Source organism: Colletes latitarsis, chromosome 2 (genome assembly GCF_051014445.1).
Source record: "Colletes latitarsis isolate SP2378_abdomen chromosome 2, iyColLati1, whole genome shotgun sequence".
Taxonomy (NCBI): Eukaryota; Metazoa; Arthropoda; class Insecta; order Hymenoptera; family Colletidae; genus Colletes; species Colletes latitarsis.
The window spans coordinates 22,349,675-22,373,715 of record NC_135135.1 but is presented as its reverse complement, the minus strand read 5'-3'; the positions used below and the strand labels follow the sequence as shown (position 1 = coordinate 22,373,715).

At 30.2% G+C, this 24,041-nt stretch overlaps 4 protein-coding genes across 8 annotated transcripts; 3 read left to right on the top strand and 1 right to left on the bottom strand.

Annotated features, from left to right (window-relative positions):
• Positions 1 to 1,557: 1,557 nt before the first annotated feature.
• On the top strand, positions 1,558 to 7,621 carry Naprt (nicotinate phosphoribosyltransferase). Of its 3 annotated transcripts, none has more exons than XM_076782629.1 (11): positions 1,558 to 1,887; positions 2,490 to 2,660; positions 2,747 to 2,873; positions 3,086 to 3,297; positions 3,443 to 3,561; positions 3,624 to 3,817; positions 5,053 to 5,238; positions 6,110 to 6,335; positions 6,416 to 6,736; positions 6,833 to 6,961; positions 7,062 to 7,621. In XM_076782629.1, the coding sequence occupies exons 1-11, from the start codon at positions 1,884 to 1,886 to the stop codon at positions 7,137 to 7,139; spliced, it is 1,767 nt and encodes a 588-aa protein (XP_076638744.1). In that variant the 5' UTR covers positions 1,558 to 1,883; the 3' UTR covers positions 7,140 to 7,621. The 3 variants fall into 3 exon arrangements, with proteins under 3 accessions (XP_076638744.1, XP_076638745.1, XP_076638743.1); XM_076782628.1 differs by having other exon boundaries at positions 1,559 to 1,874; XM_076782630.1 differs by lacking the exon at positions 5,053 to 5,238 and having other exon boundaries at positions 1,558 to 1,874.
• Positions 7,622 to 11,986: 4,365 nt separating this feature from the next.
• Positions 11,987 to 13,429, top strand: LOC143351051 (palmitoyltransferase ZDHHC22-like). 2 transcript variants are annotated; one of them, XM_076782790.1, is made up of 2 exons: positions 11,987 to 12,143; positions 12,494 to 13,429. In XM_076782790.1, exon 2 carries the CDS (start codon positions 12,623 to 12,625, stop codon positions 13,427 to 13,429), a length of 807 nt encoding a protein of 268 aa, XP_076638905.1. In that variant the 5' UTR covers positions 11,987 to 12,143; positions 12,494 to 12,622. The 2 variants fall into 2 exon arrangements, with proteins under 2 accessions (XP_076638905.1, XP_076638904.1); XM_076782789.1 differs by lacking the exon at positions 11,987 to 12,143 and adding an exon at positions 12,155 to 12,426.
• A 539-nt stretch (positions 13,430 to 13,968) lies between these two features.
• LOC143351076 (stromal cell-derived factor 2) lies at positions 13,969 to 15,505 on the bottom strand. Its single transcript, XM_076782791.1, has 4 exons — positions 15,228 to 15,505; positions 14,628 to 14,823; positions 14,318 to 14,542; positions 13,969 to 14,216 (listed from the first exon to the last, which is right to left on the bottom strand). Exons 1-4 carry the CDS (start codon positions 15,298 to 15,300, stop codon positions 14,048 to 14,050), a joined length of 663 nt encoding a protein of 220 aa, XP_076638906.1. The 5' UTR covers positions 15,301 to 15,505; the 3' UTR covers positions 13,969 to 14,047.
• Positions 15,506 to 18,641: 3,136 nt separating this feature from the next.
• LOC143349593 (uncharacterized) lies at positions 18,642 to 24,018 on the top strand. Of its 2 annotated transcripts, XM_076780944.1 has the most exons (4): positions 18,646 to 22,309; positions 22,399 to 22,615; positions 22,704 to 22,906; positions 23,038 to 24,018. In XM_076780944.1, exons 1-4 carry the CDS (start codon positions 18,970 to 18,972, stop codon positions 23,412 to 23,414), a joined length of 4,137 nt encoding a protein of 1,378 aa, XP_076637059.1. In that variant the 5' UTR covers positions 18,646 to 18,969; the 3' UTR covers positions 23,415 to 24,018. The 2 variants fall into 2 exon arrangements, with proteins under 2 accessions (XP_076637069.1, XP_076637059.1); XM_076780954.1 differs by lacking the exon at positions 22,704 to 22,906 and having other exon boundaries at positions 18,642 to 22,309; positions 23,038 to 23,214.
• The last annotated feature ends 23 nt before the right edge of the window (positions 24,019 to 24,041 follow it).

The window sequence follows — 24,041 nt, the reverse complement described above, 5'->3', positions numbered from 1 at the left end:
TAAAACATTAGTCAAACTTTATAGAAATCGCGAAACGCGAGCGTTACACAACCGGCAATTCGAGTAATGCAATTGATGGGCACGGAAGGAGTTCAACTTCGACGTTGCATCATACATGTAACGGCACGTGATTGTGTTTCAAACTTATAACATTAATTTTCTATGTTTCAAAAGTTTCGCGCGCCGAAGGAGGAAGAACTGCAATGCCGTATCATTACCGCAAGGTCATCATATACAAACATGTTGCCCCTAACAATACGTGTTTAATCGAAGGATCCTCCGATCGCTACACGATTTTCTTGCACTATAATTATACTTTCTGTTATGCGGCACCGTTTGATGGAATTCAATCGTGGAAAAATACCCGTCCTTATAAATACAACTATACTTTTTTCGAATGAATTGCGGGAATCATATATAACGAGCATATTTTTCTAATAATTATTTAAACAGAAACTTATCCAAATAACAATACAAACAGTCATGATACCTGAGACCATTCGTCGGTTTTATTCGTCATTTATTAAAATGAAATTTTATCTGTCAGTCTCTCCGAGTCGTTTATCTCAAAATTATATTGAATTTGGTCCCAAATCTTATCTAAATTAATTAGTGAACTTAGAAGTATTAATCGTTTGCCTGGACCAAAGGTTACAATTGTGCAATTAATAAAGCAGGATCGCAATACCGAATAATATACTAATAATATCGTTGAAGCATAAAAAAGAAATCGTATTTGTTTTCGTTTCTAATTTCATAACGTAACAACGATCACGATAATTAAAACAGTGATATAACCGATGATACAGTTGTTACCGTCGTTACCGTCATTGCAAGAAATGTAGTAAATTAATTCTAGCAATAAATCTGTGGAATAATAACTATAGGGAACGACACGTACGATGTAATTAAAATTCATCTAGAATACTAACATTCAATACTTAAAACAAGTAACAAGTGACAAATGACATACTGCATTCTGTGATAATACCGAAATTCTCTTGTATTTTATATTCATTTGTACTATCAATTCAAATACTTTGAAAATTATCTAGAAATTTTCAAGAAATTTATAATTTAAATTATTTATGTATTAAATTCCAAGCGATTTATAAATGTATATATTCTTATTAATCTTTTATGAGTTTTCGATTTTACCATTCTTATAAATATTGATAAACATCTTATAAATAAAGTATAAATAATAATTAGTAGGGTATTCATCGTACGAATACTTTTTTAAATACAGTTTCCCTATCTTTTTATACTGATTAACTAGGAAAAAAAGTAAAGATCGTATTTAAAACTACAGGATACAAAGTAGTAATGGAAATACAATAGATTAACAGTTTTATTTCTTGGAAAACAAAGTGGTGACAAAGTGATTAGACACAACGTGAAAAAAAAAAGAGGAAATGACGGTAAAAAAGAAAAAAATTTAATCGGCGCAGCGAAAAATCGTAATACTTTCTGCGCATTCACGTGGTTGAACGAAATACATAGATAACTCGATTCCTAGTTATTTTTTAAGAGGGGGCCTTTATTGGCGGAAATGGCGGAATAACAGGTCGCGTCGTTCGTTACGTCCTTCAAACGTTCCTATCGATTCTAATAGTGTACATACAGAGAGACCAGGCGTATAATACGATGTTCGCCGTCGAAACATGCTAGTTCGTCGGTAACGGTACTTGACTGATTGTCGTCCAGTAACTGGCGTAGCGTTTGTTGCCGTTGAAAAAGGAATATACCGCCTTTTTATTTTATTTTACTTTTTTTTAACCGTGTCTGTAAAATAATACGAAAAATGTCAGATGATGAAGATAAATTGTGGTGTCATTCGCGGCAAAACTGCGTTGTGCAACCGCTCCTGACAGGTATTTTTAATGAGTGTGTGTATTCGAAATGATTACATCGCGATATGGGAGTTAAAAAAGTAACCTCAAAATATGCGGTTCTATTTTATCTCATGGTTTACTCTGCTGATATATATTATTATAATGATGTAACACGTGGTGTTCCGAAATATAAAGCACGTGAACAATCTACGACAATTCTGATACAATGTTATCATATATTTTCTCGTTTTCTTCAACGCGTACAACATATTTGTTACGCTATTTACTCCTTTTAAGCGATTCCAGTTGTTAGATATACATACCAATGTATATGAAGAGAAGATCACAATATTGTTAATGAAAGTGTAATAACAATGATTCGATTCATTTAGAAGTTGAATATCAACAATTTAGAAAATATTAATGTGTTGTCATTTTCAATTAACCATGCTGCATGTTTTTATATCTTGTTTGGTCATCTTAAATTATGTAACTTTGTAGTATAATTAATACTATTTATGAAATATCATTGAAATAAGAGTATAAAACATTGTAAAATCAAATACAATAGAAATGTTATACCTATTACTTACGTTACTTATGTCATTAAGATATATTTACATTACTCTTTAAATGTATATGACATGATTTCAGATTTATATCAAATTACAATGGCATATGCATATTGGAAAAGTGGAAAAATGAATGATCGTGCTGTATTCGATTTATATTTTCGTAAAAATCCTTTCCAAGGAGAATTTACAATCTTTGCTGGTTTGGAAGAGTGTATTAAATTCTTAGAAAAATTTAGATATTCTTCTAGTGGTATGTATATATGAATTTTTAAATACTTTTTGTATAAACAGCTTTTATACATTGCATAAAATATGCATTAAATGTCAATTCTACAGATATCAAATATTTGAAATCAACAATGCCATTATCGGTCGACCAAAGATTTTTTGAGTACTTAAAAGACCTTACTCCGAAAGATGTTACAATATATGCCATAGAAGAAGGTTCTGTTGTTTTTCCAAGGTTAGTAAACAGTCTATTAAACTTGCATGCATCGTGCAAATATTATTCAATTATGTTAATCACTGTCATCATTGCCATTGTTTAAGGTATTTTTTCTTGCTCATAAGACAGCAGCTAGAGTTAATATTCAAATGCTTGTCAACATTACATATTTGATGAAACATCAAACTTTAATAAGTTAAAATTTCAATGCAAATTAATATGTTATGCAGAATACCATTACTAAGAGTAGAAGGCCCATTAATAATGGTACAACTTTTGGAAACAACACTGTTAACCTTAGTTAACTATGCAAGTTTAATGGCAACTAATGCAGCCAGATACCGGATGGTTGCAGGGAAGAATATAACATTGTTAGAATTTGGCCTTCGAAGAGCTCAGGGTCCTGATGGTGGATTGAGTGCATCTAAGTATAGTTATATTGGTAAATATTTTTTCTACCTTCATTTCTTTCCAGTTTATTTTAGACATCAATATAGATGTAGAAATACCCTTGTTTTGACACAAATTGCCCTAATATTTATTTTCATTAATTTTGTTTGCATATTTATCGAATTAATATTTTTTAGGTGGTTTTGATGGTACTAGTAATGTATTAGCCGGGAAGCTTTATAATATTCCCGTAAGCGGAACTCACGCACATGCATACATCACATCCTTCACTGGCTTTGATGATCTACAGGAAAAAGTAAGTTTTATAATTTTATTAAACAACTATACGTTTTATATTAATATTTCGTGTTTTTTTAGACATTGGCGCATAAAGAAACTGGAGAGGTTTATGACCTTCTAGAGTTAGCTTACAAACATCGGGATTCCATTGCTGCTGATGTAGGAACACTAGTTTCTGAGGCTTCTAGTGGAGAATTAGCTGCTTTGATTAGTTATGCTATTGCTTTCCCGCAACGATTTGTCGCTCTTGTAGACACATATGATGTGAAAAGGTATAACATTGTTAATTTATATTTATATTTTAATATAAATAATAATTTATATTTTATTCGTCACACTTTTCTTCTCTTTGAAATTGTTTAGCAAGTCTTTTTTTCGTATTGTTTAGTACGTACGTGTAGATATTATATTTTGATTTCATTTTGTACACAGGCGATCTGTCTTTCTAAGATTAGATATGCATCTATGTTTGACTATCTGCATGTATAGATTCAGAATTATATTTAAATGTGCACTGTCATGTTTCTACATTGTGTATATTAATATATAGAGCAACATACTAAATTTAGTATCATTTTATTTGTGAAATCTTTGGCTAATTGTAAACTTAAATCATATAAAATCTATTTAACAATATATTTTTCTAAAAATATTAATATTTATTGTAGTTTAATATGCATGAAAATTAGTAGTAGAAAAATACGAATGTTTTGAAGTACAATATTTGAAAGATTTCATTGAAAGAGAAATCTTTTAAATGAAGCTAGTTCTATAAAGCAGCATTTCTTAACCTTTTGTCTACCGCAGCCCACTTTAAATAAAAGTCAATTTAAATCAATTTAAATCAAGATTTAAAGTGGGCGTCTTACATTTGAATCATATGATATACATATAGAATATCATTTACTATAAAGAATGGTTCAAACGAATTTCAAGTCTATATCAAGTCTAATAGACTTCAATTATTGAGTCTTATCAAACAACTATTACTTCGCGGATCATTAAAAACTTAACGTGGTTCACTATTTGGTCGCGGACCATGGGTTGAGAAACGCTGCTATGGAGGTCAGTCAACTGTTTTTATACTTAGTTTTGAATTAGAAAATTTACTGCTTTGAGGTATTTGTCATAGAATTTTCAACACAATCTATGTGTATAATTCATATTGTAACTGTTCAATATGTAGATTCAAGCATAATTATATGTAACTTATTCCATAGCATAAAGAATTTAGTGAAGTACATCATGGATGAAAAGTGTATACTTGTATCAAATAGTGTTACATGTTGTCTTGAATATGTGAACATATATATTTGATTATGAAATGAAACATTAATTAATGTAAATAAATTACTAAATACTATAGATATTTCATCAGTAACTTCACTTTTAATAAAAAATACATTTAATGAATTTGATACATGCATTAGTAATTATAATTACATATTCACAAAGCAGGCATGATGAAACATATACACACTGTAGCCTAACAGGAGTGTGTTTATAGTATCGAAGCCTCGGCCAAGAGACAGGCACGTATAGCCAGCCTAAATGTAAAGAATAATCGTCTAACAAATGGGTCCAATACACATGCCCAAAATGGTGTTAAAAACAATCCAATTATATCAGAATCGTCTTCACATCACAAGAATGGCTTTTTAAGACGAGGCGAATTGGGTGAGCTCTATGTGAGGTACGATATTATCCCCTGTCTGCTTTGCAGGATAAATCATCATTTTTTTTAATCTACAAAATATATATTAATAATTACATTACTTTTATAAATACTAAATATATGTTGCTAGTATTTTTTGTTCAATTTAATGTTTGTGTGTTTCATTGGATCTAAACATGTTATGTTTATTTATAATTTTTATCAATGATTTTAATTTCTTAAAACTATAAAATAATGGTTAATTCAAATAAGTATATTTTAAATATAATTCTGTAAAGCGGGCAAAACTATATTTTACAGTGTCATTTTTACATCATAAAAATAGAAATAAAGGAATAAGGCAACACTAATTAATTTTGGTAAAAGTTTTGCAAGTTTATAGTGTCTTTGTCATAAATGTACGACCTTATATAGTACCCTTCCCAATTCAGCCATTTAATTAACTAAATCAATAATTTGTTATATTTGATATTAAAAAGACATGATAAACATGCCTTGTAATTAAAAAAAATGTTGATAAAATAATGCAAAGTTTAAACTTTGTTAACAGAAACTTCATAATCTACAAAGTTTTGGAACTATTAGTTTGCATGTTCTATTACAAAATTACTTGTGATACACATATTAAACCATGAAGGACCTCATGCGTTTTCGCTTAATCAATAATAGTGCATGTCTCATACTCATACTTAATATACAGTATTAATATCTCTAATAGATTTTAATATTACTCAAATGACATTTTTATTTATATAGAATTGTTACAATGTGTCTATACTTTTCATGTAGCTAGAACTGTAGAATATAATATACCTAATAGAGCATTTCTATAGTAGAATATAAATAAATGCACTTTTAATCAATAATAGCAACAAAATTCTGTACTCAGGAGTGGTCTTCTAAACTTCTGTGCAGTGGCATTAGCTTTAAATGATTTGGGTTATAAATCAATTGGTATAAGAATTGATAGCGGCGATTTGGCGTACTTAAGTAATGCTGCAAGGGACATTTTTGAAATAATTGCTGCCAAATATAACATACCTTGGTTTGCAAAATTAATGATTTGTGCATCAAATGACATTAACGAGGAAACTATTCTAAGTTTAAACGAACAGGTAAATACGCGTCTGACAAATTAATGCAAATTCATTTTATGATAAATTTGTAATTCCTATGAAAGACATTGTTTATATAGAGCCATAAGATTGATTGTTTTGGAATTGGAACGCATTTGGTGACATGCCAAAGACAACCAGCATTAGGCTGTGTTTTTAAGATGGTTGAAATTAATGGTCAACCCAGAATTAAACTCAGTCAGGAAGTTGGTAAAGTAACAATACCAGGGAAGAAAGATTCATTCAGGTTATATGGTGCAGATGGATATGCTTTAATTGATCTCTTACAAAAATCCACAGAGGAAGTTCCACAAGTAAAACAAAAAGTTCTTTGTAGACATCCATTTCAGGAGTCAAAGAGAGCTTATGTTATTCCAACGCGAGTAGAGTCATTACATAAGGTAAAATGAAGTTACGATCTCTGAAGTTGGCGACGCTTATCTACAAATTCCAGTAATTTTAAATAATATAAATAGTTAAATTACAATAATTTATAGGTATATTGGAAAAACGGTAAATTATGCCAACCATTACCTACGTTGCATGAAATACGAAATAGAGTTCAGGAGTCTTTAAAGACACTTAGGAATGATCACAAAAGAAATTTCAATCCTACACCATACAAGGTATGTTTTTACATAAGTTAAAAAAGAAAGTAGTGAATGTAAAACTCTACGTATCTTTCTTTAGAATTAGAAAGTTGCCAATAAAAAAACATTTGTACAGGTGGCTGTCAGTGACGATTTGTATAATTTCATACACGATTTGTGGCTACAAAATGCACCTATTGGTGAACTTTCGTGAAGTTATGATTAAGTCATCATTGAAAACTAATTAGAAGAAACACATAGTTATTAAAACAGAAATAAACCGTGTATTCAAATGGCCTACGCATCAGATTAAATCGAGGGTTTCAGAAATTTATTGTTTACACTGTTTGGAAAATCACTATTTGTACAAGCATAGTTTGAGTATAGTAGTATATTTTGATAACTTATACAAATCATCCTACAGTATGTTTATATAGTTTTATAAGTATAGCACGGATTATCTTTAGGAAATGGTGCAATTTTATAGATTATACTATAAACATATGATAGTATTTATTCTAAGCAGAACCTACCTTCGATCCTTAGTAATGTATAAAACGGGTACACGTGAATTAGCGTTGCACAATTTAAAAAAAATAATAATTTTACATTTAATTGAACAGAGAAGATTAAATGTATATATAACAGAAAAGATTATGAAACTAATTACATAAAATAAATGTAAATAATTGTCGATATCTTATAAAATTTTTTATAAAAAGGCATTATTTATTAATGATATTTGTTGGATTTTTTAGTTTAAATAAGTTATGTTTTTTTAGCAAGAAAAAAATAAAGAAGAAAAACAATTTTGTAAAATAGGCGTATGTATGTTTAAATGTTTATGAACATGATTACTAAGTATTATATATTCATAAACATTTAAAGTAAAAGTTCCAAGTTCAATTTTCTGTTATAAAAAAATGTACAAACTTCAAGCATAATAAAAACTGTGTATAAAATTTTAAATGCATAAATATGTACAAAATGTATCGACAAAAAGAAATCTAGTTGATATATAATACTCATTTTAAAAATTTTATACGAGAATTTAAAAAAATCTAGCGACCAAAATGCCGTGATTGTTATTAAACTTTTACTACTGAGATTCTTCTTATCTTTGAAATGTTTATATATAATTTAATCTTGATTTTGTATCACAATTGTTATGTCGAAATATACTTTAGGATTTCGTGCATAATGTTTAAGTGTTGAACAAACAAATTTTTACACGAAAATTTTATTGTATTTATTATATTAGATCTGCTGTTTTTTTCATAATAATGTAGTTTTGTGTAAACAAATATAATAAAAGTCATTGTTTTTATAGCAAAATAAATCAAACAGCTATCAATAATAATTATTTATGAATCATGTTTTCTCGATGATATGAAACAAACGTCACGGATAATCTTACAGAGTTTATTATTGAGTATAAATGGTAATTGATATTTCGTTTAAAATTTATATAATTCATTAATACACGATAATATTAGCATATAAAGTTTGTTTATGTTAGTTAATCTTTTAAAAGAATTTCGTATATATTACGTTACTTTTTTCGTAAGTCACAGATTACGAATACTCATGACTAAAGTAGTATATAGAGAAAACTGACCATGTTTTAACTATTGAAAAAAAAGAAATTTTTGTTATTATTTCTATGAATGAACATATTTGTCATTTATTTGAGGTCAGATCGGTGAATATTTCCATTTCCCCCTGCGTATCTCAAGGTCAGTGATAATGGGTAATGGGTTGCACACGTAAAAAAAGATGCCAGAAAGGCACCGAAGGTGCTCTCTCACACTATGTCAGATCACGCGTACGTGAGCCCGTGGAGTTTCGGAAACCCGACAAAGACAAAATGACATATGCCCTCTTTCTCGATTCACCGAAGCTGCCCAAAGTAAGTTCGGACCGTCTTGTGGGAGTCGAGAGAGAAAGGCTCACACTTCCCTTCTCGCTCTTGAACAACTAATATCCGACCTCCCGTCAACAGGTCTCCACTGGCCTTTGCTGACCGCTGCTGACCACTCTTGGAATTTCTGACAACGTATAACGATTACGACTGGCTACTGTTAGTCTCTCCCAGCCTCTGCTGACCGCTACTGACCACTCCTGATACTTCTGACAACGTATAACGATTACAACTTGCTACTACATGCCCCTGTTGGACTCTGCTTGTCACTGCTTGCCACTGCTAGCCTCTGCTGACCACAGCTGACCAACCCTGATGCTTCCGACAACGTATAACGATTACTACTTGTTACTGCTTACCCCTGCTGGACTCTACTTGCCTCTGCTGGCCTCCGTTGGCCTCTGCTGACCGCTGCTGACCACTGCTGACCACCGCTTATATTTCTGGCAACGTACAACGATTACTACTGGCTACTGCCAGCCTCTGCTGACCTCTGCCAGCATCTCCTGACCTAAGCTGGCCTCTGCCAACATCTCCCGACGTCAGCTGACCATCACTGACCACTGCTGACCATTGCTGACAACTTGTGACATGATGTAATATAATATAATATGTTTATATGTATTAAAGTTTTGTATAATGTAAATCTATGACAATAAATGATATAATTTCAAAGAATTCTATGTATTCTCATCACTTTTTACCCCTCTTGCCCTCTCCAAATTTCCCGCCGCCAGGAATTTCTGCGAATTCCTGGAAATGACGTCATTTCTAAGAATTCCTGAAAATTCCGGATCCCTGAAACTTACCGGCGTCCCTGAAACTTCTCGGAATCCCTGAAATTTCCAAGAAGTTTCAGGCAGCGGCTAAAATTCTGGCCTGAATTTTTCGACAAAAATTTTAAAAATCCGTTACGTAATATTACGTAATATTACGTAACATTACATAATAGCTCTTTAAAATTTCTCGCGGCCGGAATTTTTCGGCCAAAATTACGTAATATTACATAACATTATATAATATTACGTAACAGCTCTTTAAAATTTCTCCGGCCGAAATTTTTTGGCAAGAATTACGTAATTTTACGTAACATTATGTAATATTACGTAATATTACGTAACAGCTCTTTAAAATTTCTACGGCCGAAATTTTTCGGCAAAAATTACGTAATGTTATGTAATATTACGTAATATTACGTAATAACGTCATTTCCAGGAATTCGCAAAAATTCAGGGAACTTAGAAAATTTTAAAAGATTCGGAGTGTCTTATAACTAAGGGAATGATTTCGATAGGAAAAGAAGGGTAAAAATGATGAGAACACGTAGAATTCTTTGAAATTATATCATTTATTGCCATAGATTTACATTATACAACACTTTAATACATATAAACATATTATATTACATTACATCGTGTCAGCAACGGTCAGCAGTGGTCAGCGATGATCAGCGTTGGTCAGCGATGGTCAGCTGACGTCGGGAGATGTTGGCAGAGGTCAGCAGAGGGTGGCAGGAGTCGTAGTAATCGTTGTACGTTGTCAGAAATATAAGCGGTGGTCAGCAGAGACCAGCAGTGGCAAGTAGAGATCACCAGGGGCGAATAGTAGCAAGTAGTCAGCGTTATATGTTGTCAGAAGCATCAGAGGTGGTCAGCAGCGGTCAGCAGAGACGAGCAGAGGCATGCAGTGGCAAGCAGAGATCAGCAGGGGCGAACAGTAGCATGTAGTAATTGTTATACGATGTCAGAAGCATGAGGGGTGGTCAGCAGTATTCAGCAGAGGCCAGCAAAGGCATGCACAGGCAAGCAGAAACCTGCAAAGGCAAGCAGAGACTTGTAGGGGCATGCAGTAATAAGTATTAATCGTTATACATTATCAGAAATACCTGCAGTGGTCAGTAGCGTTCGGCTGAGGCCAGGAAAGTTCAGCAGAGACAAGCACATGCTGACAGAGATCAGCAAAGACCAACAGAGGGTAGCAGAAGTCAGTAGTAATCGTTATAGGTTGTCAGAAATATAATCGATGGGCAGCAGAGTCCAGCAGAGGCAAGCAGTAATCAGGAGCAGTTAGTAACAGTCGCTGTATGGTGACCAATATCCGTTTAGTTAGCCCGTGATACTCCCTGTGCATAAGTTAAAGAAAGTGTGACCCATCGGTGGTACATGATTTGCACAGCCATCCACGGCAAAACGCCCAAGTTTGTCGCGGATAGTTCGTTATTTTCAACGATAGATGGCGCTTATTTTCCGACCTAAAACCCCCTGGTGCTAAAACGCCCAAGTTTGTCGTGGAATAGTTCGTTATTACCAACGCTAGATGGCGCTTATTTCCCGACCTCGAACCCCCTGGTGCTAAAACGCCCAAGTTTGTCGTGGAATAGTTCGTTATCTCTAACGCTAGATGGCGCTTATTTCCCGACCTAAAACCCCCTGGTGCTAAAACGCCCAAGTTTGTCGTGGAATAGTTCGTTATCTCCAACGCTAGATGGCGCTTATTTACCGACCTCAAAGCCTCTGATGCTAAAACGTCCAAATTTGTCGTAGAATAGTTCGTATCGTCCACGCTAGATGGATTTCTCGACAAACTTGGGAGTTTTAGCACCATGGGGTTCGAATCAGAGATGCCGGAAAGGCACTGAAGGTGCTCTCTTACACTATGTCAGATCACGCGTACGTGAGCTTGTGGAGTTTCGAAAACCCGACAAAGGCAAAATGACGCATGCCCTCTTTTCTCGATTCTCCGAAGTTGCCCAAAGTAATTTCGGACCGCCTCGTGAGAGTCGAAAGAGAATGGCTCACATTTGCCTTCTCACTCTTAACAACTGAAATCCGACCTCCTGTCTACGGCATACGATCTGGAATCGCGGCTGCCCAAGCATTTTTACTTTTTGACCTATGTAGGCGCACATAAGCAAAGTACCCATAATGGAAAAAAAATTTTGTAGAATTTATTTTACGGAAATACACGTTTTAAGACCCCCTAATCACATTTTAATGCGACCAGCTACGATTTCAGTTGTTAAGAGTGAGAAGGCAAATGTGAGCCTTTCTCTCTGGACTCCCACAGGGCGGTCCGAAATTACTTCGGGTAGCTTCGGAATAATCGAGAAAGGGGGCATGTGTCAATTTGCCTTTGTCGACTTTCCGAAACTGTACGAGCTCACGTACGCGTGATCTGGTATGTGTGAGTAGGGCACCGGGACTGAATCTGGCATCTCTGCACATAAACGCTAAGAAAGTTCGTCGTTACTAGTGTCGCCGTCGATGCACTCAATTAAGTCAAATCTGGCCTTTCTGTGTGGGTATTTTTTTGATACAACTTTTTCGATAAACACTCGACATTTTATATTTCTTAGAAAATGAATTGACATACATAAATATAGAATACTGTCATTATTATTGTTCGTTAATTCACGCATTAGAAATCCATACGAAATTTGAGACCTTTAAAAAATTATCTAATTTTGATTACCAATTAAACATAAGGGATAAAATAGTATAAAAGTTAAAAATATATATGTTTAAATATCCTGGATAGAAAATGAACAATTACAATTGGATAATCTATAAAAATAGAGAGGGTTAGTGTACCTACAACTATTAAATTTAATCATAAGTGAATTCGCATAGGTGTTTTCTGTTTTGCAGGAGAAACGGCCAATGTATCGAAATAATTATTATGGATTAATATTAAAAATAAAAAAAGAAGCAAACATTTATATTCAAAGATAATTTAAATGTATGTTTAATATAATTAAGCTATTGTAAATATAAAATATGAAACCATTTCCTCATACTATTCTAAGGTTTTGTCCATTTGTTGCTTTGCTGTATACCTTTGTTGATATCGTTTTAACAACATATATTAATGAAAAGATAACTCCAGTTTTCATATTTTTTTGTATTCAAGTATATTTAAATTGGTATTCTGTATACAGTATAAGTTGTAAGGCAACAACTATGGAAATTACAGAAATGGCAAAAAGAGGAATATATAATAAGGTAGCAAATAATGCAGAACATAAATATTGGTATTGTGGAAAGTGTATAAATTATACATGCAAACCAGCACACCATTGCATTTATTGTAAAAAGTGTTTTCATTTTAGAGATCATCATTGTTTTTTCCTAGGTGCTTGCATACTACGACAAAATATAGGCAATTTTATTTTATTTTGTTTTTATACATCATTGACATGTATATATTCATTATGCACTCTTGGGCCTTATTTATATGAATATATTAATCGTGTAATAAGAACTGATGTAGACTCTTTTAACATATTTTTAAACTTTTGCTTTCCTATTGCTCTTATCAAATTATTTCATTCTAGAGAAACTACTTACATACTACTAGTAACAATGTTTGATATATTAGTTACTATTTTATGTATGTGCTTGGTATATGGAACTTGGAAATTGCACAGTTGTATTACAGGTAAACAACGGTATGCAAACATATCAGGAAAACAAAGTTTAAGAGAAATTTTTGGTAGTTATGGTTTTTCAAACATTATTTTTCCATACAATGGTCTCATAGGAACTAGAGATCTCAATGGAAAGTATGAATTAAAACATGTATAAATGTGTGTCTAGAATTTGTACATGTAGAAATTATAAAAAACGGAAACAGAAGAACTTTACTTATATAATAATGACAAACATAAATTACTAAATTAAATATACAAGACATACGTGTATATACAATGTTATATATAAAAATTATCCATAAAAAACTAACTACACATTTTCAAATTACTGCAAACTGTATTATATTGTAATAAATACCGCATGTATTTAATACGTTTGCATAAATAAAATCATATTGCACTGCACTCTTCATATAAATTTTCAGAACTACTTCAAAGACATTTATAAATATATGTTATATTATGAAACAACAGTTTCACTTGGCTTTTATCTAACACATAAAAATAATAAATAACTGTATTTGGCTTTCTAAAATTGTTCTTACAGATTATTGTAATGGAAGAGTTAATTTCCTATTCAGTTCTGATGTATTAAATTAATTTGCATGTATTTAGTGTTCGAATAACGGATCGCATAAAAATGCATTTCTCCGATCTGATTTACAATAAAATTTGAAAACAAATTGACATGAATTTCTATTCTTAGTAATGTACAATCAAAATAGTTTTAATGTAATTTGCCATACAAAATTTTGTGTCTAAGGAATTCGTTTTACAATTCTGTATGTGCATGATGTTGGGCTTTAAAATCGTTAGGATGAATAAATACTCCTTCGGCTGTTACCCACTCAACATGTGGACTATTAAGAGAATATTCACCCACTACTTCGCTTTGTCCATTAATTGGATTACCATAAACTTTTTCAGTTACTGCTAAATATCTATAATAAAGACACTTTTAAGTATTTAAACTGTATGTTTTTTACATCTAAATATGATTAGAACACAAATTTGAACAATTGGAAAACAGTAAATAACTTACGTGTCTGTATCTATATGTTTTAATACGATTGCTTCATCTCGTTTCCAAACATCAGTACTACATATTAGAAGCCAATTGTCTCCATTATCACCTTCTCCCTTACCGTCACCGTAAGCAGATATTTCTTGTTTACCACTAAGAGGTGAACTAACCCGGTGAGAATGAAGATTCTTTTTGGTTGTTATATGCTCTAACCTTATGATATCTCCACATTTGATCGGTGTTCTATTATACATTAATTTTGCTCAATAGTATAAGTGAATATTATAAGAAATATAAAATATTTAATACATCATCATAAGGTACATACCCTCTATTACATTGTTTCTTTGTTCCAGCTTTAACAAGCCAATAAGAATTTCCATCTTCCTTTGTAGGTGTACCTGTTACTGATTGTTGACCACTGCCATCTAAATACATTACATCATGAGAATGTAATCTGACTTTGTAGTCTACATTCATTAGTTTCAACATAGAACCACATGTCACATATTGTGTTCCTTTAGCTGCAAAAGAAATATAACTTTTATATAACACATTTAAGTATAATCTTTTGTTTCTGAATTTCATAAAGAAAATTTTTGGTAGCATTAATATAATATTATATTAACTGTCACAGCATTTTATATTTAGTGTCAATGTATACTAAAGTAAATAATATTTAGCAAAATTTCAATATACAACAAAAATTTAATTTACTATAAATTTGCAATTAACTGTTTACCAGAAGAGGTTAACCTAATTATTACTGCCCATTAACAATATTTTATAATAGTTAAATATGATAAATTTGTAAAACACAAAATACAATAATAAATTCGATGTACTCGGAAAATTGACAATATTTAAAAATACTCAATTATCAACTTTGACGTTTCATGTATAATTAATAGTAAAGATATCAATTTACCTTTTACAGAACTTGCCCAAAGTAGAAATATTGTAAAAACAACAACTGGGAAGTAAACTAGGTTTTCTCTCATTTTTTAAACAATATAAAACGTTTAATTTGCGAAGAAATAGAAGCCGAAAGTTCAATACACGTGTATCCATGCAATACGTGGTAAGTTCCTATTGGTGTATGTATCTATCTCATTGTCAGTGGTTCCCAATTTTTTGTAATCTTAAATGACATGTTTCTAGTTTACTGATTAAATTAAAATTGTTATAATTCATAATTATATTCCCTTGAAAACACTACCCACAATATAATAAAAGTTTAATAATAATTGACTTGTTGCACGATAAAAAAATAGCAAAAAATAACTTGATATATCGTATACAATAAAAACCTGTTAAGAAAATATAGATCCAAACAATTTGTAATGAAGGAAAAGGCAGAGTGCAGACATGAAAGAATATATTACAAAAGTAATTAAAATGTATTAAAGTTATATTATATTCATATTTATTTTGTAAATATTTTATAAAACAATGTTGTTTAGTTTATCTTAAAAAATTATATAATTACAAGCGTTTTATTGAACTACATTTTCCAATTTTTCTGGAAAAAGCATGTATTGGATATACTAAAAAATACAACAATATACTTGGAATCATGTTTAATATTGGAATGATTCCCTAACAAAGTTAATTGTTATTTTGTAGAATTGCACTTGAAAAAATGCAATAGATTATAATGGAATATATATGTTTAAAAAATAACTACCTTTGTATAGACAAATTTTACAATAATAATACGAGTACCCCAACTTTTTCTCTGTGTAATAAAACCTTCTTATTGATATTCCCTTAATTGATATTTATGCTCTGATATTACATAACTTTTTGCATGAAAAATATTTTTCAAAAGGTATACAATTAATATATAATTTATACATTTGATTATTGAATGACAGGAATGAAATACTTTATCAGTAAGCATTTAAATTTGCCCACTTAATTAAACAATTCTAATGTGATTGTACAAATGTATCAAGGAACTGTCTGGGCATTCTCAAAATACACTGTTTATCATGTTTTAATGATCGATGATGATGAAAATGCTAATTAATACTCAACAACTTTTGGACGGGTCTTAACATAAACATATGCTGCTATTACAACAAATATTGCAGCAATTGTAGGTAATACGATTGTAAAGACGCGTTGTTTGTTCTCTAGAAATTCTTTTTTTCTCTCCTTCTTCTGTTTGTTTGTTTCTTTCGTCTTTCCCTTCAATTGACGCATCTTCTTGCTACAAGTAAAAAAATATGGTGATAATATGTATTATTGTGTTAAACTTAAGCATAGTTTAAAAAGAAAACACAAGTTAGGAATACCAGTTTCCTTCTAGAAAATCAATTTTAAATATTGCTACAGAGTACAAAATTATACAAGAATATTAAAGATAATTATTCCTTCAAAGACACTATGAAATAAAACAATTGGTGTTTATAACTTACTAGATCTTAAAAGTGTTACTAATGTACCATTGTGAATGTTACTTTTTACTTTGACATGGAAAATATTGTTATTTTAATCATATTTCCCAGTTGACTTATTAAATTATCGATTCTAAGAATATATCAAACAAATTTACGATACATATGTTTATGACAGTTTAAACACCACTAAATACACGCACTTTCAGATATATGAAAGTGACTAACTTGCATGATTCGCTGCAAATAATTGAGAACATAAATTTTAATACCTTTAATGATTAAAATAAATAAATATCGAAGCACTTCAGGAGTCCGACTTGCAATGTTCAAGCAATCAGGAAAAGCAGATTTGTGTTATACATGACACGTAATAAAATAACGCTACCCTACCAATCGCAATTCCTATCACTTCCGTGTGAAGGCAGTCAATTGAACTACGTTAATCAGTACACTCGAATCGAAATCGTATTTTTCGATTAATATGTATATGTATATTATCCACTTTTGTATTCAAAATTTCTGAAATTTTATTCAATAATTTTAGTTTGTATACATAAATATTTATACACGTATATAACAATAAAGATACACAGCATTAAAATTCGATTTTAAAATACTTCACGGATACACAAACCAGAATTATAACATTCATTATTATACTTAACGAATATATTAAATCGAGCATTCGAGGGAACAATTTAAACTTATAATTTTTATGAAATGTTTTATTTTTGTATCAAGTATAGTAGTATAATTTTTTAATATTCAATTCATATAACGTATAATTTTGAAAATTAAAATTTGAACCACAGACGAGGTATACGAGTAGACCTTACACCTTATGGACTTTCGTGGCTCAATCTGACTGCCATACCGATCAGAGATGTCGAAAGAACCGCCCAAGTTTGTCATGGAATAGTTCGTTATTCTCAACGATAGATGGCGCTTATTTTCGACCTCAAACCCTCTGGTGCTAAAACGCCCAAGTTTGTCGTGGAATAGTTTGTTATTTTCAACGACAGATGGCGCTTATTTCCCGACCTCAAACCCTCTGGTGCTAAAAAGCCCAAGCTTGTCGAGAAATCCATCTAGCGTGCACGATACGAACTATTCCACGACAAACTTGGGCGTTTTAGCACCAGAGGGCCTGAGGTCGAAAGTAAGCGCCATCTATCGTTAAAAATAACTAACTATTTCATGGCAAACTTGGGCATTTTACCATCCGGATTTCCAAAGTGTACGGAACGTTTCCAAAATGCTGGCGGCTTTGCGAAAAGATGGCATGTATCGATGGAACTATGATTCCATTTATCTCCCTTCGACTCTCTACTCGCAGCAACCTCCCCGTGGTGAGATCTGGATAATATTATTTGGCATTTAATTAATAATAGTATCACTCTTAGCTGGCTAATATAATTATTAATTAAAAACTAAATAATATGAGTAAAAACTAAATAATCCGCCTTACACAGGTTATCATAAATATAGAGCTTCTTCACTAGATTAGTTGTGATTCTCATAGTTGGTAAAAAAATTCTAGAGTATTATTATAGACCAGGTGTAGGATAGACTATGTCGTAATTATAGTCGTAATTTCAAAGAGTGCTAAATTCGAATTCCAGTGTAGACCGATAAAGAAAGCAGTGCATGCAACCACAGCAAGATATTGGTATACGTGTGTGTAATTAGAGAGGAAACTGCCTCTAAGCCTATTCTACCAATTGGGAATCACCAAATCATTTCATTAAAGATAAGTGATTTCCCGAATTCCACTGAGATAGTAAGTTAACATTGCTTTCTGCTAGTTAATCAATCTTTGTTGTTTAAGCGATACGTAAGTAGAGTTGATACATAAAATTTAAATTTTTGTAGTAAATGTAATTTAAATTTAAAAAATATATGTATATGTATTGCGCATAAAATCATGTGAAATTTTTACATTTTTATTATTATCATTATTATTGTACAGAATTCCTGCCTTTTGTCTTAGATTTAACTTTCGAATAAAACTTACTATTTAAATTATGTTAATCTATGTATTATTATTTTGTTATTGAACAAACATCATTTTTAAAACAATGTTGGCAATTCTGAAAATTACATTAAGAATTTGAGAAATAATATTTCAGGACACAAGTGATAAACACAATGTTGTAGGCTGTGCGTAGTGTGAACACGTGAAAGAATTCGTAGAATTGTGCAAAAAATTGTGAATGTGACCTGTAATACTTATTGAAAAAATTAAAAATTGTGTGCTTTAATCGTATGAATGGTCTTATATTAAATGAAGTAGAAATGTTTAAAAAATTATTGGAACATAATATAACCAGTTGCAATGGACAATTTTTCTGCCATTTGTGTATGTCTATGCAATCAAGTCTTGCACATGTTTCACAACACATTAAAGAAAAAAGACATAAAACATTAAAAAATGATCGCATAATTACTATGTTAGAAAAATGTACAGAACAAGAATATCAAGAACTTGCAAATAATCAGGTAACAATAGTTGCACGAAATATTTTCAAGTGCTTACCCTGTCAACGATTTTATAAAACTGTACATGATGTATCCAGTCATATTCAAAGCGAATGTCATGTTAATAAATTAAGAAATGATTATATAAACTTAGATAATGAAAAAAAAGATGCATTACATATTACATCTATTAAATCCAAAATGATGTTAAAACGTATAAACATATCACAGGTAGAACATGCAATGTTAAAAGACACATATATAATTAAAGGACATGACAAATGCGTACCTCTTATGGTTGTAAAAATATTTGATAATTACTTAAGTGAAGACTGTGAAACTTTGGTTAATAATGGAATTGTAATAATTGAATGTCATGAATTAATGTGTTTAGTTTGTTGGCATTGTTATTTAGTTCCAAGTGCTATTATAGCACATATTAAAGCAAAAAAACATCATATTGCAACATTAAGTAAAACTGAAAATATATATGATATGCATAATAACACCAAAGAAAATACAAAGATAGACTCTTTAAGCTTGTTTAAAATAAAATATAAAAAAGAGAACAAGACTGTGCAAGTATCACAAGACACAAATGTAATAATATACAAAGAACAGGATACAAAGTGCAATAAAAATAGACAAGATGTATCTCTGTTATCTGTAAACAATCTAGACAAGCAAAATGAATGTCAAATATTTCGCGATAACAAAATTGTAATTTTGGATACAGGCTTTTTGATATGCAAAATATGTAATTGTCCTTTGTCATCTCGAGATAATGTTTTATCACATGTTGAAGGAAAACAACATGTTCGTGAACTAAAACAACAAAGTAGAAAGCAGGATAGTAAAGAGAATATAATACAGCAGATATATCATGATTCTGAAATAGACATTGAAAAAGAAGAATTAGAATCTGTTCAAACATTATGTATGCAGCCTATAACAAACATGGCATTACCAAAAAAAACAAAAGCAGTAAAATGTCAATCAAATTTAAATGTTAATAACATATGTCAAACTAACTTAAAAAAGATTGATCAGAAATTAATAAGTAATGGTATTATAAGTTTTGATTGTGATACTTATTCCTGTAAATTCTGCATACGTAAATTTCCTTCATTGCATGATACTTTATTACATATTAAAGGAAGGTCTCATGTCAATATGTTAAAATGTCAACATGTAAATTCAACAACTTACGAAAGCAAAGATACTGTACATGAAAATATTCAAATCAATATAACAGATCAAAAATCAATTACTAATTCCTTAAACCTTGGAATAAATATTAATACAAGCCAATATCAAAACTTAAATAATAACATTCACAATATTACACATTATACAAAGTTATTAACAGACAGTACACATGAAGAGGAACATCTAACAAATAATAATATTGATAGTAAATGTAACAAATTACAAGTGAAAAATGAGAATGATATTAATTTTCAGAATTGCTTCTATTGTTGTGAATTATGTAATGTACAAATTGATGCAAGTAATTTATTTGGGCATATTAATACAGACACACATAAATGTAATATATTCTCTATGAATATGGGAGATGATATTATTTTATATAAATGTCTTTGTTGTAAATCAATAATGCAAGGAAATAGTATATTAATTAATCATTTACGTCTAAAGACACATTTAAACAATTTAGTAAATACTTTGAAAGATATTAAAATGATCAAGAAGGAAATATTTGTCTATGCATTTCACAATAATCAGAATGTCTTAGAAAATAACAACTTTATGCTTTGTAACATTCTTCTTCCAAATGTGGAAAGTATGTCCCCAAATTTTACTGAAAAGTGTCTCATATCTTGTGATGCATTAGATATTAAATTTGATAATGATATAAAGAATAATATTCTTTATAACTGTTCATTTTGTAGAGCAAAATTAAATACAGATCATAATTTAATAGAGCATTGCCAAGGAAGAATGCATATGTGGAAAGTGAAACAATTTTGTAATAAGACATATTCCAATATTAATGACAATACAATGTCATTAACAGATCAATTTAGTAAGATATCTATTACAGATAAGAAATCACAAAGTACAAAAGAAATTGATAAATTGATTTTATCAACTGATATCTATACTGAAGTTACCAGGTGTCTTCGTGAATCACCATTTTGTTTAAACGTATACAAGATAAGACAAAATAAACATGTACAAGGTAAAGAAAAATCCTTAGCAGAACGTTTAAATAAAGTATATGATACCAGATGTTTAGAAATTGAAGAAGAAATGTATACTTTAAATGAAAAAAAAATGAATACAATAAAATCGAGTTTTAAATTACTTATGCCATGCAAAAAAAAATATTTCTATTGTTTAGCTTGTGATATAAGTATTTCAAAAGAGATATATTTATTATATGAACATGTGTGTCTTCAATCACATGTTGTAAATGTTAATAAAATCAAAGAAAATGAACTGAATACTGAAAAATTGTCAGAACAATATATAAAGAAAATTTCAAAACATTCAATAAAATGTTATCCTTGTGGAAACACCTTTGAAAATCAATCTATAATGATTGATATTCATATTAATAGTAAAATACATCAACAAAATTATAAAAAGTTCTGCACAATTATAGATAAAACTTTTGAGTCCATATTGCAAAATCTTAGTAATTTGTACTACAGTATTGAAAGATTCTCGTGCATTTTGTGTGGAACAAATTTTAAGTATAAAATGGAATTTATACAGCATGTTATAAAACATATTAAATCATCAAAAAAGTATATGTTTGATTTTTGTATTCCATGTGCCACTTTATGGTTGTGTCAAGAAGATTCTTATACAGAGCATTGTAGGGACATAATGCACAAATATTTATCAAAAAGTAAAGATTTTATGATTGAGGATCTTCCACAATGTATAAGAAAACTGTTGACTCAAGTTGATGAAACTGTTAATATTTTATTTCAACAAACACAAGTTTTATTAAATGACAATATACAGGAGGAAGTGAAACAATCTTTAGAAAATAGCTTAAAAGTACACTTTCCATCCATCAAAGTATTCTTATTTGGTTCAAGAGTTAATGGACTTGGATTTGCTAATAGTGATATAGATGTATACGTTGATTGTGGTAAATACATATTTAAACATGACTTTATAATATATAGAATAAATTTATGCTATTTCAAATTTCATTTAAATTCATACATATTTCTATAGAAAATACATACTACACGAATAATTCTGAGAGCTTAAGAATTCAATACCTTGAACGTATTGTACAAATTTTACGTGAACAAAAGGAAGAATGGGAAGTGAAGAACATACTGGAAGAAACTAGAACTCCTATAATAAAATTAATATATAAACGTGCAGGTGTAGACTGTGATATTTCTGTCGCAAATGGTCTTTCTGTTGAGAATTCTAAACTGATACGGTATTGCATCTTTATCTTACTATAATATATAATAGAAAAGTATGTTGAATTATAGAAGATTGTATTTGTGATTAATTATAATTCCTAGATCGTACAATGATACATTTCCACTCTGCAGAAAGCTGATATTATTTTTAAAAAAATGGTTGTCTCTTTTTAATTTACCTGAAAGACATGGGTTATCAAATTATGCTCTTTCTTGGATAGTTATATTTTATTTGCAAACAGAGTCACATTTGCCAAGTGTTGCTACACTAATAAAAAAACAAAATAAATCTCAACTTATATGCGGTAAATTATTATATTATATTTAATGCATAAAGTATATATATATTTTTAAAAAGTTAACTGTTTGCATTTTTGTCATTTTATTGTCGTTTTGTTCACTAATATAAAAAAATATAATATAAAATTTTTTTTAGGTTGGGAAACTGGGGTTGCACGACCTAAGACTAATAATGAATTTGTGCAATCAATTTCAACATTGTTACTGGGTTTTTTTAAGTTTTATGCAAAATTTGACTACCAACATTACATTATTTGTCCACTTATGGGTTGCTTACTGGCTAAAAAAGCTTTTTCAAAAATAGATACATTACCCAAAGAAATGAAACCATACAAAAATAAATTGGAATTATCTGGGAGTCCAGAATACTTCCGCATTGACTCTCCATTATGTGTGCAGGATCCATTTGATCTGTCACATAATCTAACTAAGGCTGTGAAAAGTATTACCTTGAAGTGTTTTAAACAATATTGTCAAGATAGTGCAACAATATTGTCTTCTAGAGAGCACTAATTTATATGGTACTGTATATTTCATTATGAGTTTTGAATGTATACTTTTCTACTCTTAAAAAGATAATACCTATATATTAAGATTTATTTAATGTAGAAACTAAATAATTAATTTTAATGGATCAAAGATTTATCAGGATATATATTATGACTTCTAGATTGAAATGACTGACTTGTACTTCCGTGAAAGTATTACAGATAAATTCGTAAAAACAGTATGTAAAATAATTATAAAAGATGCGATAAATATTATTAGAACTTTACTTAGATATGTATAGAATATATTTCTATATGTTAAGTTTCTTACAGTGAACATCAAAGAACTTTATATGTAATGAGTATATTTTAAGTAGCATTATTATAGAGTAAGGAAACGCAATTACATTTTTAATAACTGAATATATTGCTACAAATTTCAATAATTTTTTAAGAAAGTTATTTTTTTACAGTTATTGTGCTACCAATTTTTATTTTTGTTATAAAATCTATATTTTTAAAACGAGCAAGTATTGCTAAATTATGAACTAATTATAATACTTTAGTAACTGACTTAATTTGAGGAACAACATATTTTTCTTCAAATTACTGTTTATTTTTTATACTTTGCTTTAACTGTACTTGCAATGAA

Excerpts from the sequence above, each read along its gene's own strand:
- Naprt (XM_076782628.1), top strand. The coding sequence starts at position 1,805 with ATGTCAGATGATGAAGATAAATTGTGGTGTCATTCGCGGCAAAACTGC. Across the intron at positions 1,875-2,489 it reads TGTGCAACCGCTCCTGACAG|ATTTATATCAAATTACAATG; the intron begins GTATTTTTAATG and ends ACATGATTTCAG. Across the intron at positions 2,661-2,746 it reads ATTTAGATATTCTTCTAGTG|ATATCAAATATTTGAAATCA; the intron begins GTATGTATATAT and ends TCAATTCTACAG.
- LOC143351051 (XM_076782790.1), top strand. The coding sequence starts at position 12,623 with ATGAAACCATTTCCTCATACTATTCTAAGGTTTTGTCCATTTGTTGCT.
- LOC143351076 (XM_076782791.1), bottom strand. The coding sequence starts at position 15,300 with ATGAGAGAAAACCTAGTTTACTTCCCAGTTGTTGTTTTTACAATATTT. Across the intron at positions 14,543-14,627 it reads AAGAAACAATGTAATAGAGG|AACACCGATCAAATGTGGAG; the intron begins GTATGTACCTTA and ends AATGTATAATAG. Across the intron at positions 14,217-14,317 it reads AAACATATAGATACAGACAC|ATATTTAGCAGTAACTGAAA; the intron begins GTAAGTTATTTA and ends TCTTTATTATAG.
- LOC143349593 (XM_076780944.1), top strand. The coding sequence starts at position 18,970 with ATGAATGGTCTTATATTAAATGAAGTAGAAATGTTTAAAAAATTATTG. Across the intron at positions 22,310-22,398 it reads AGATGTATACGTTGATTGTG|AAAATACATACTACACGAAT; the intron begins GTAAATACATAT and ends ATATTTCTATAG. Across the intron at positions 22,616-22,703 it reads GAGAATTCTAAACTGATACG|ATCGTACAATGATACATTTC; the intron begins GTATTGCATCTT and ends TATAATTCCTAG.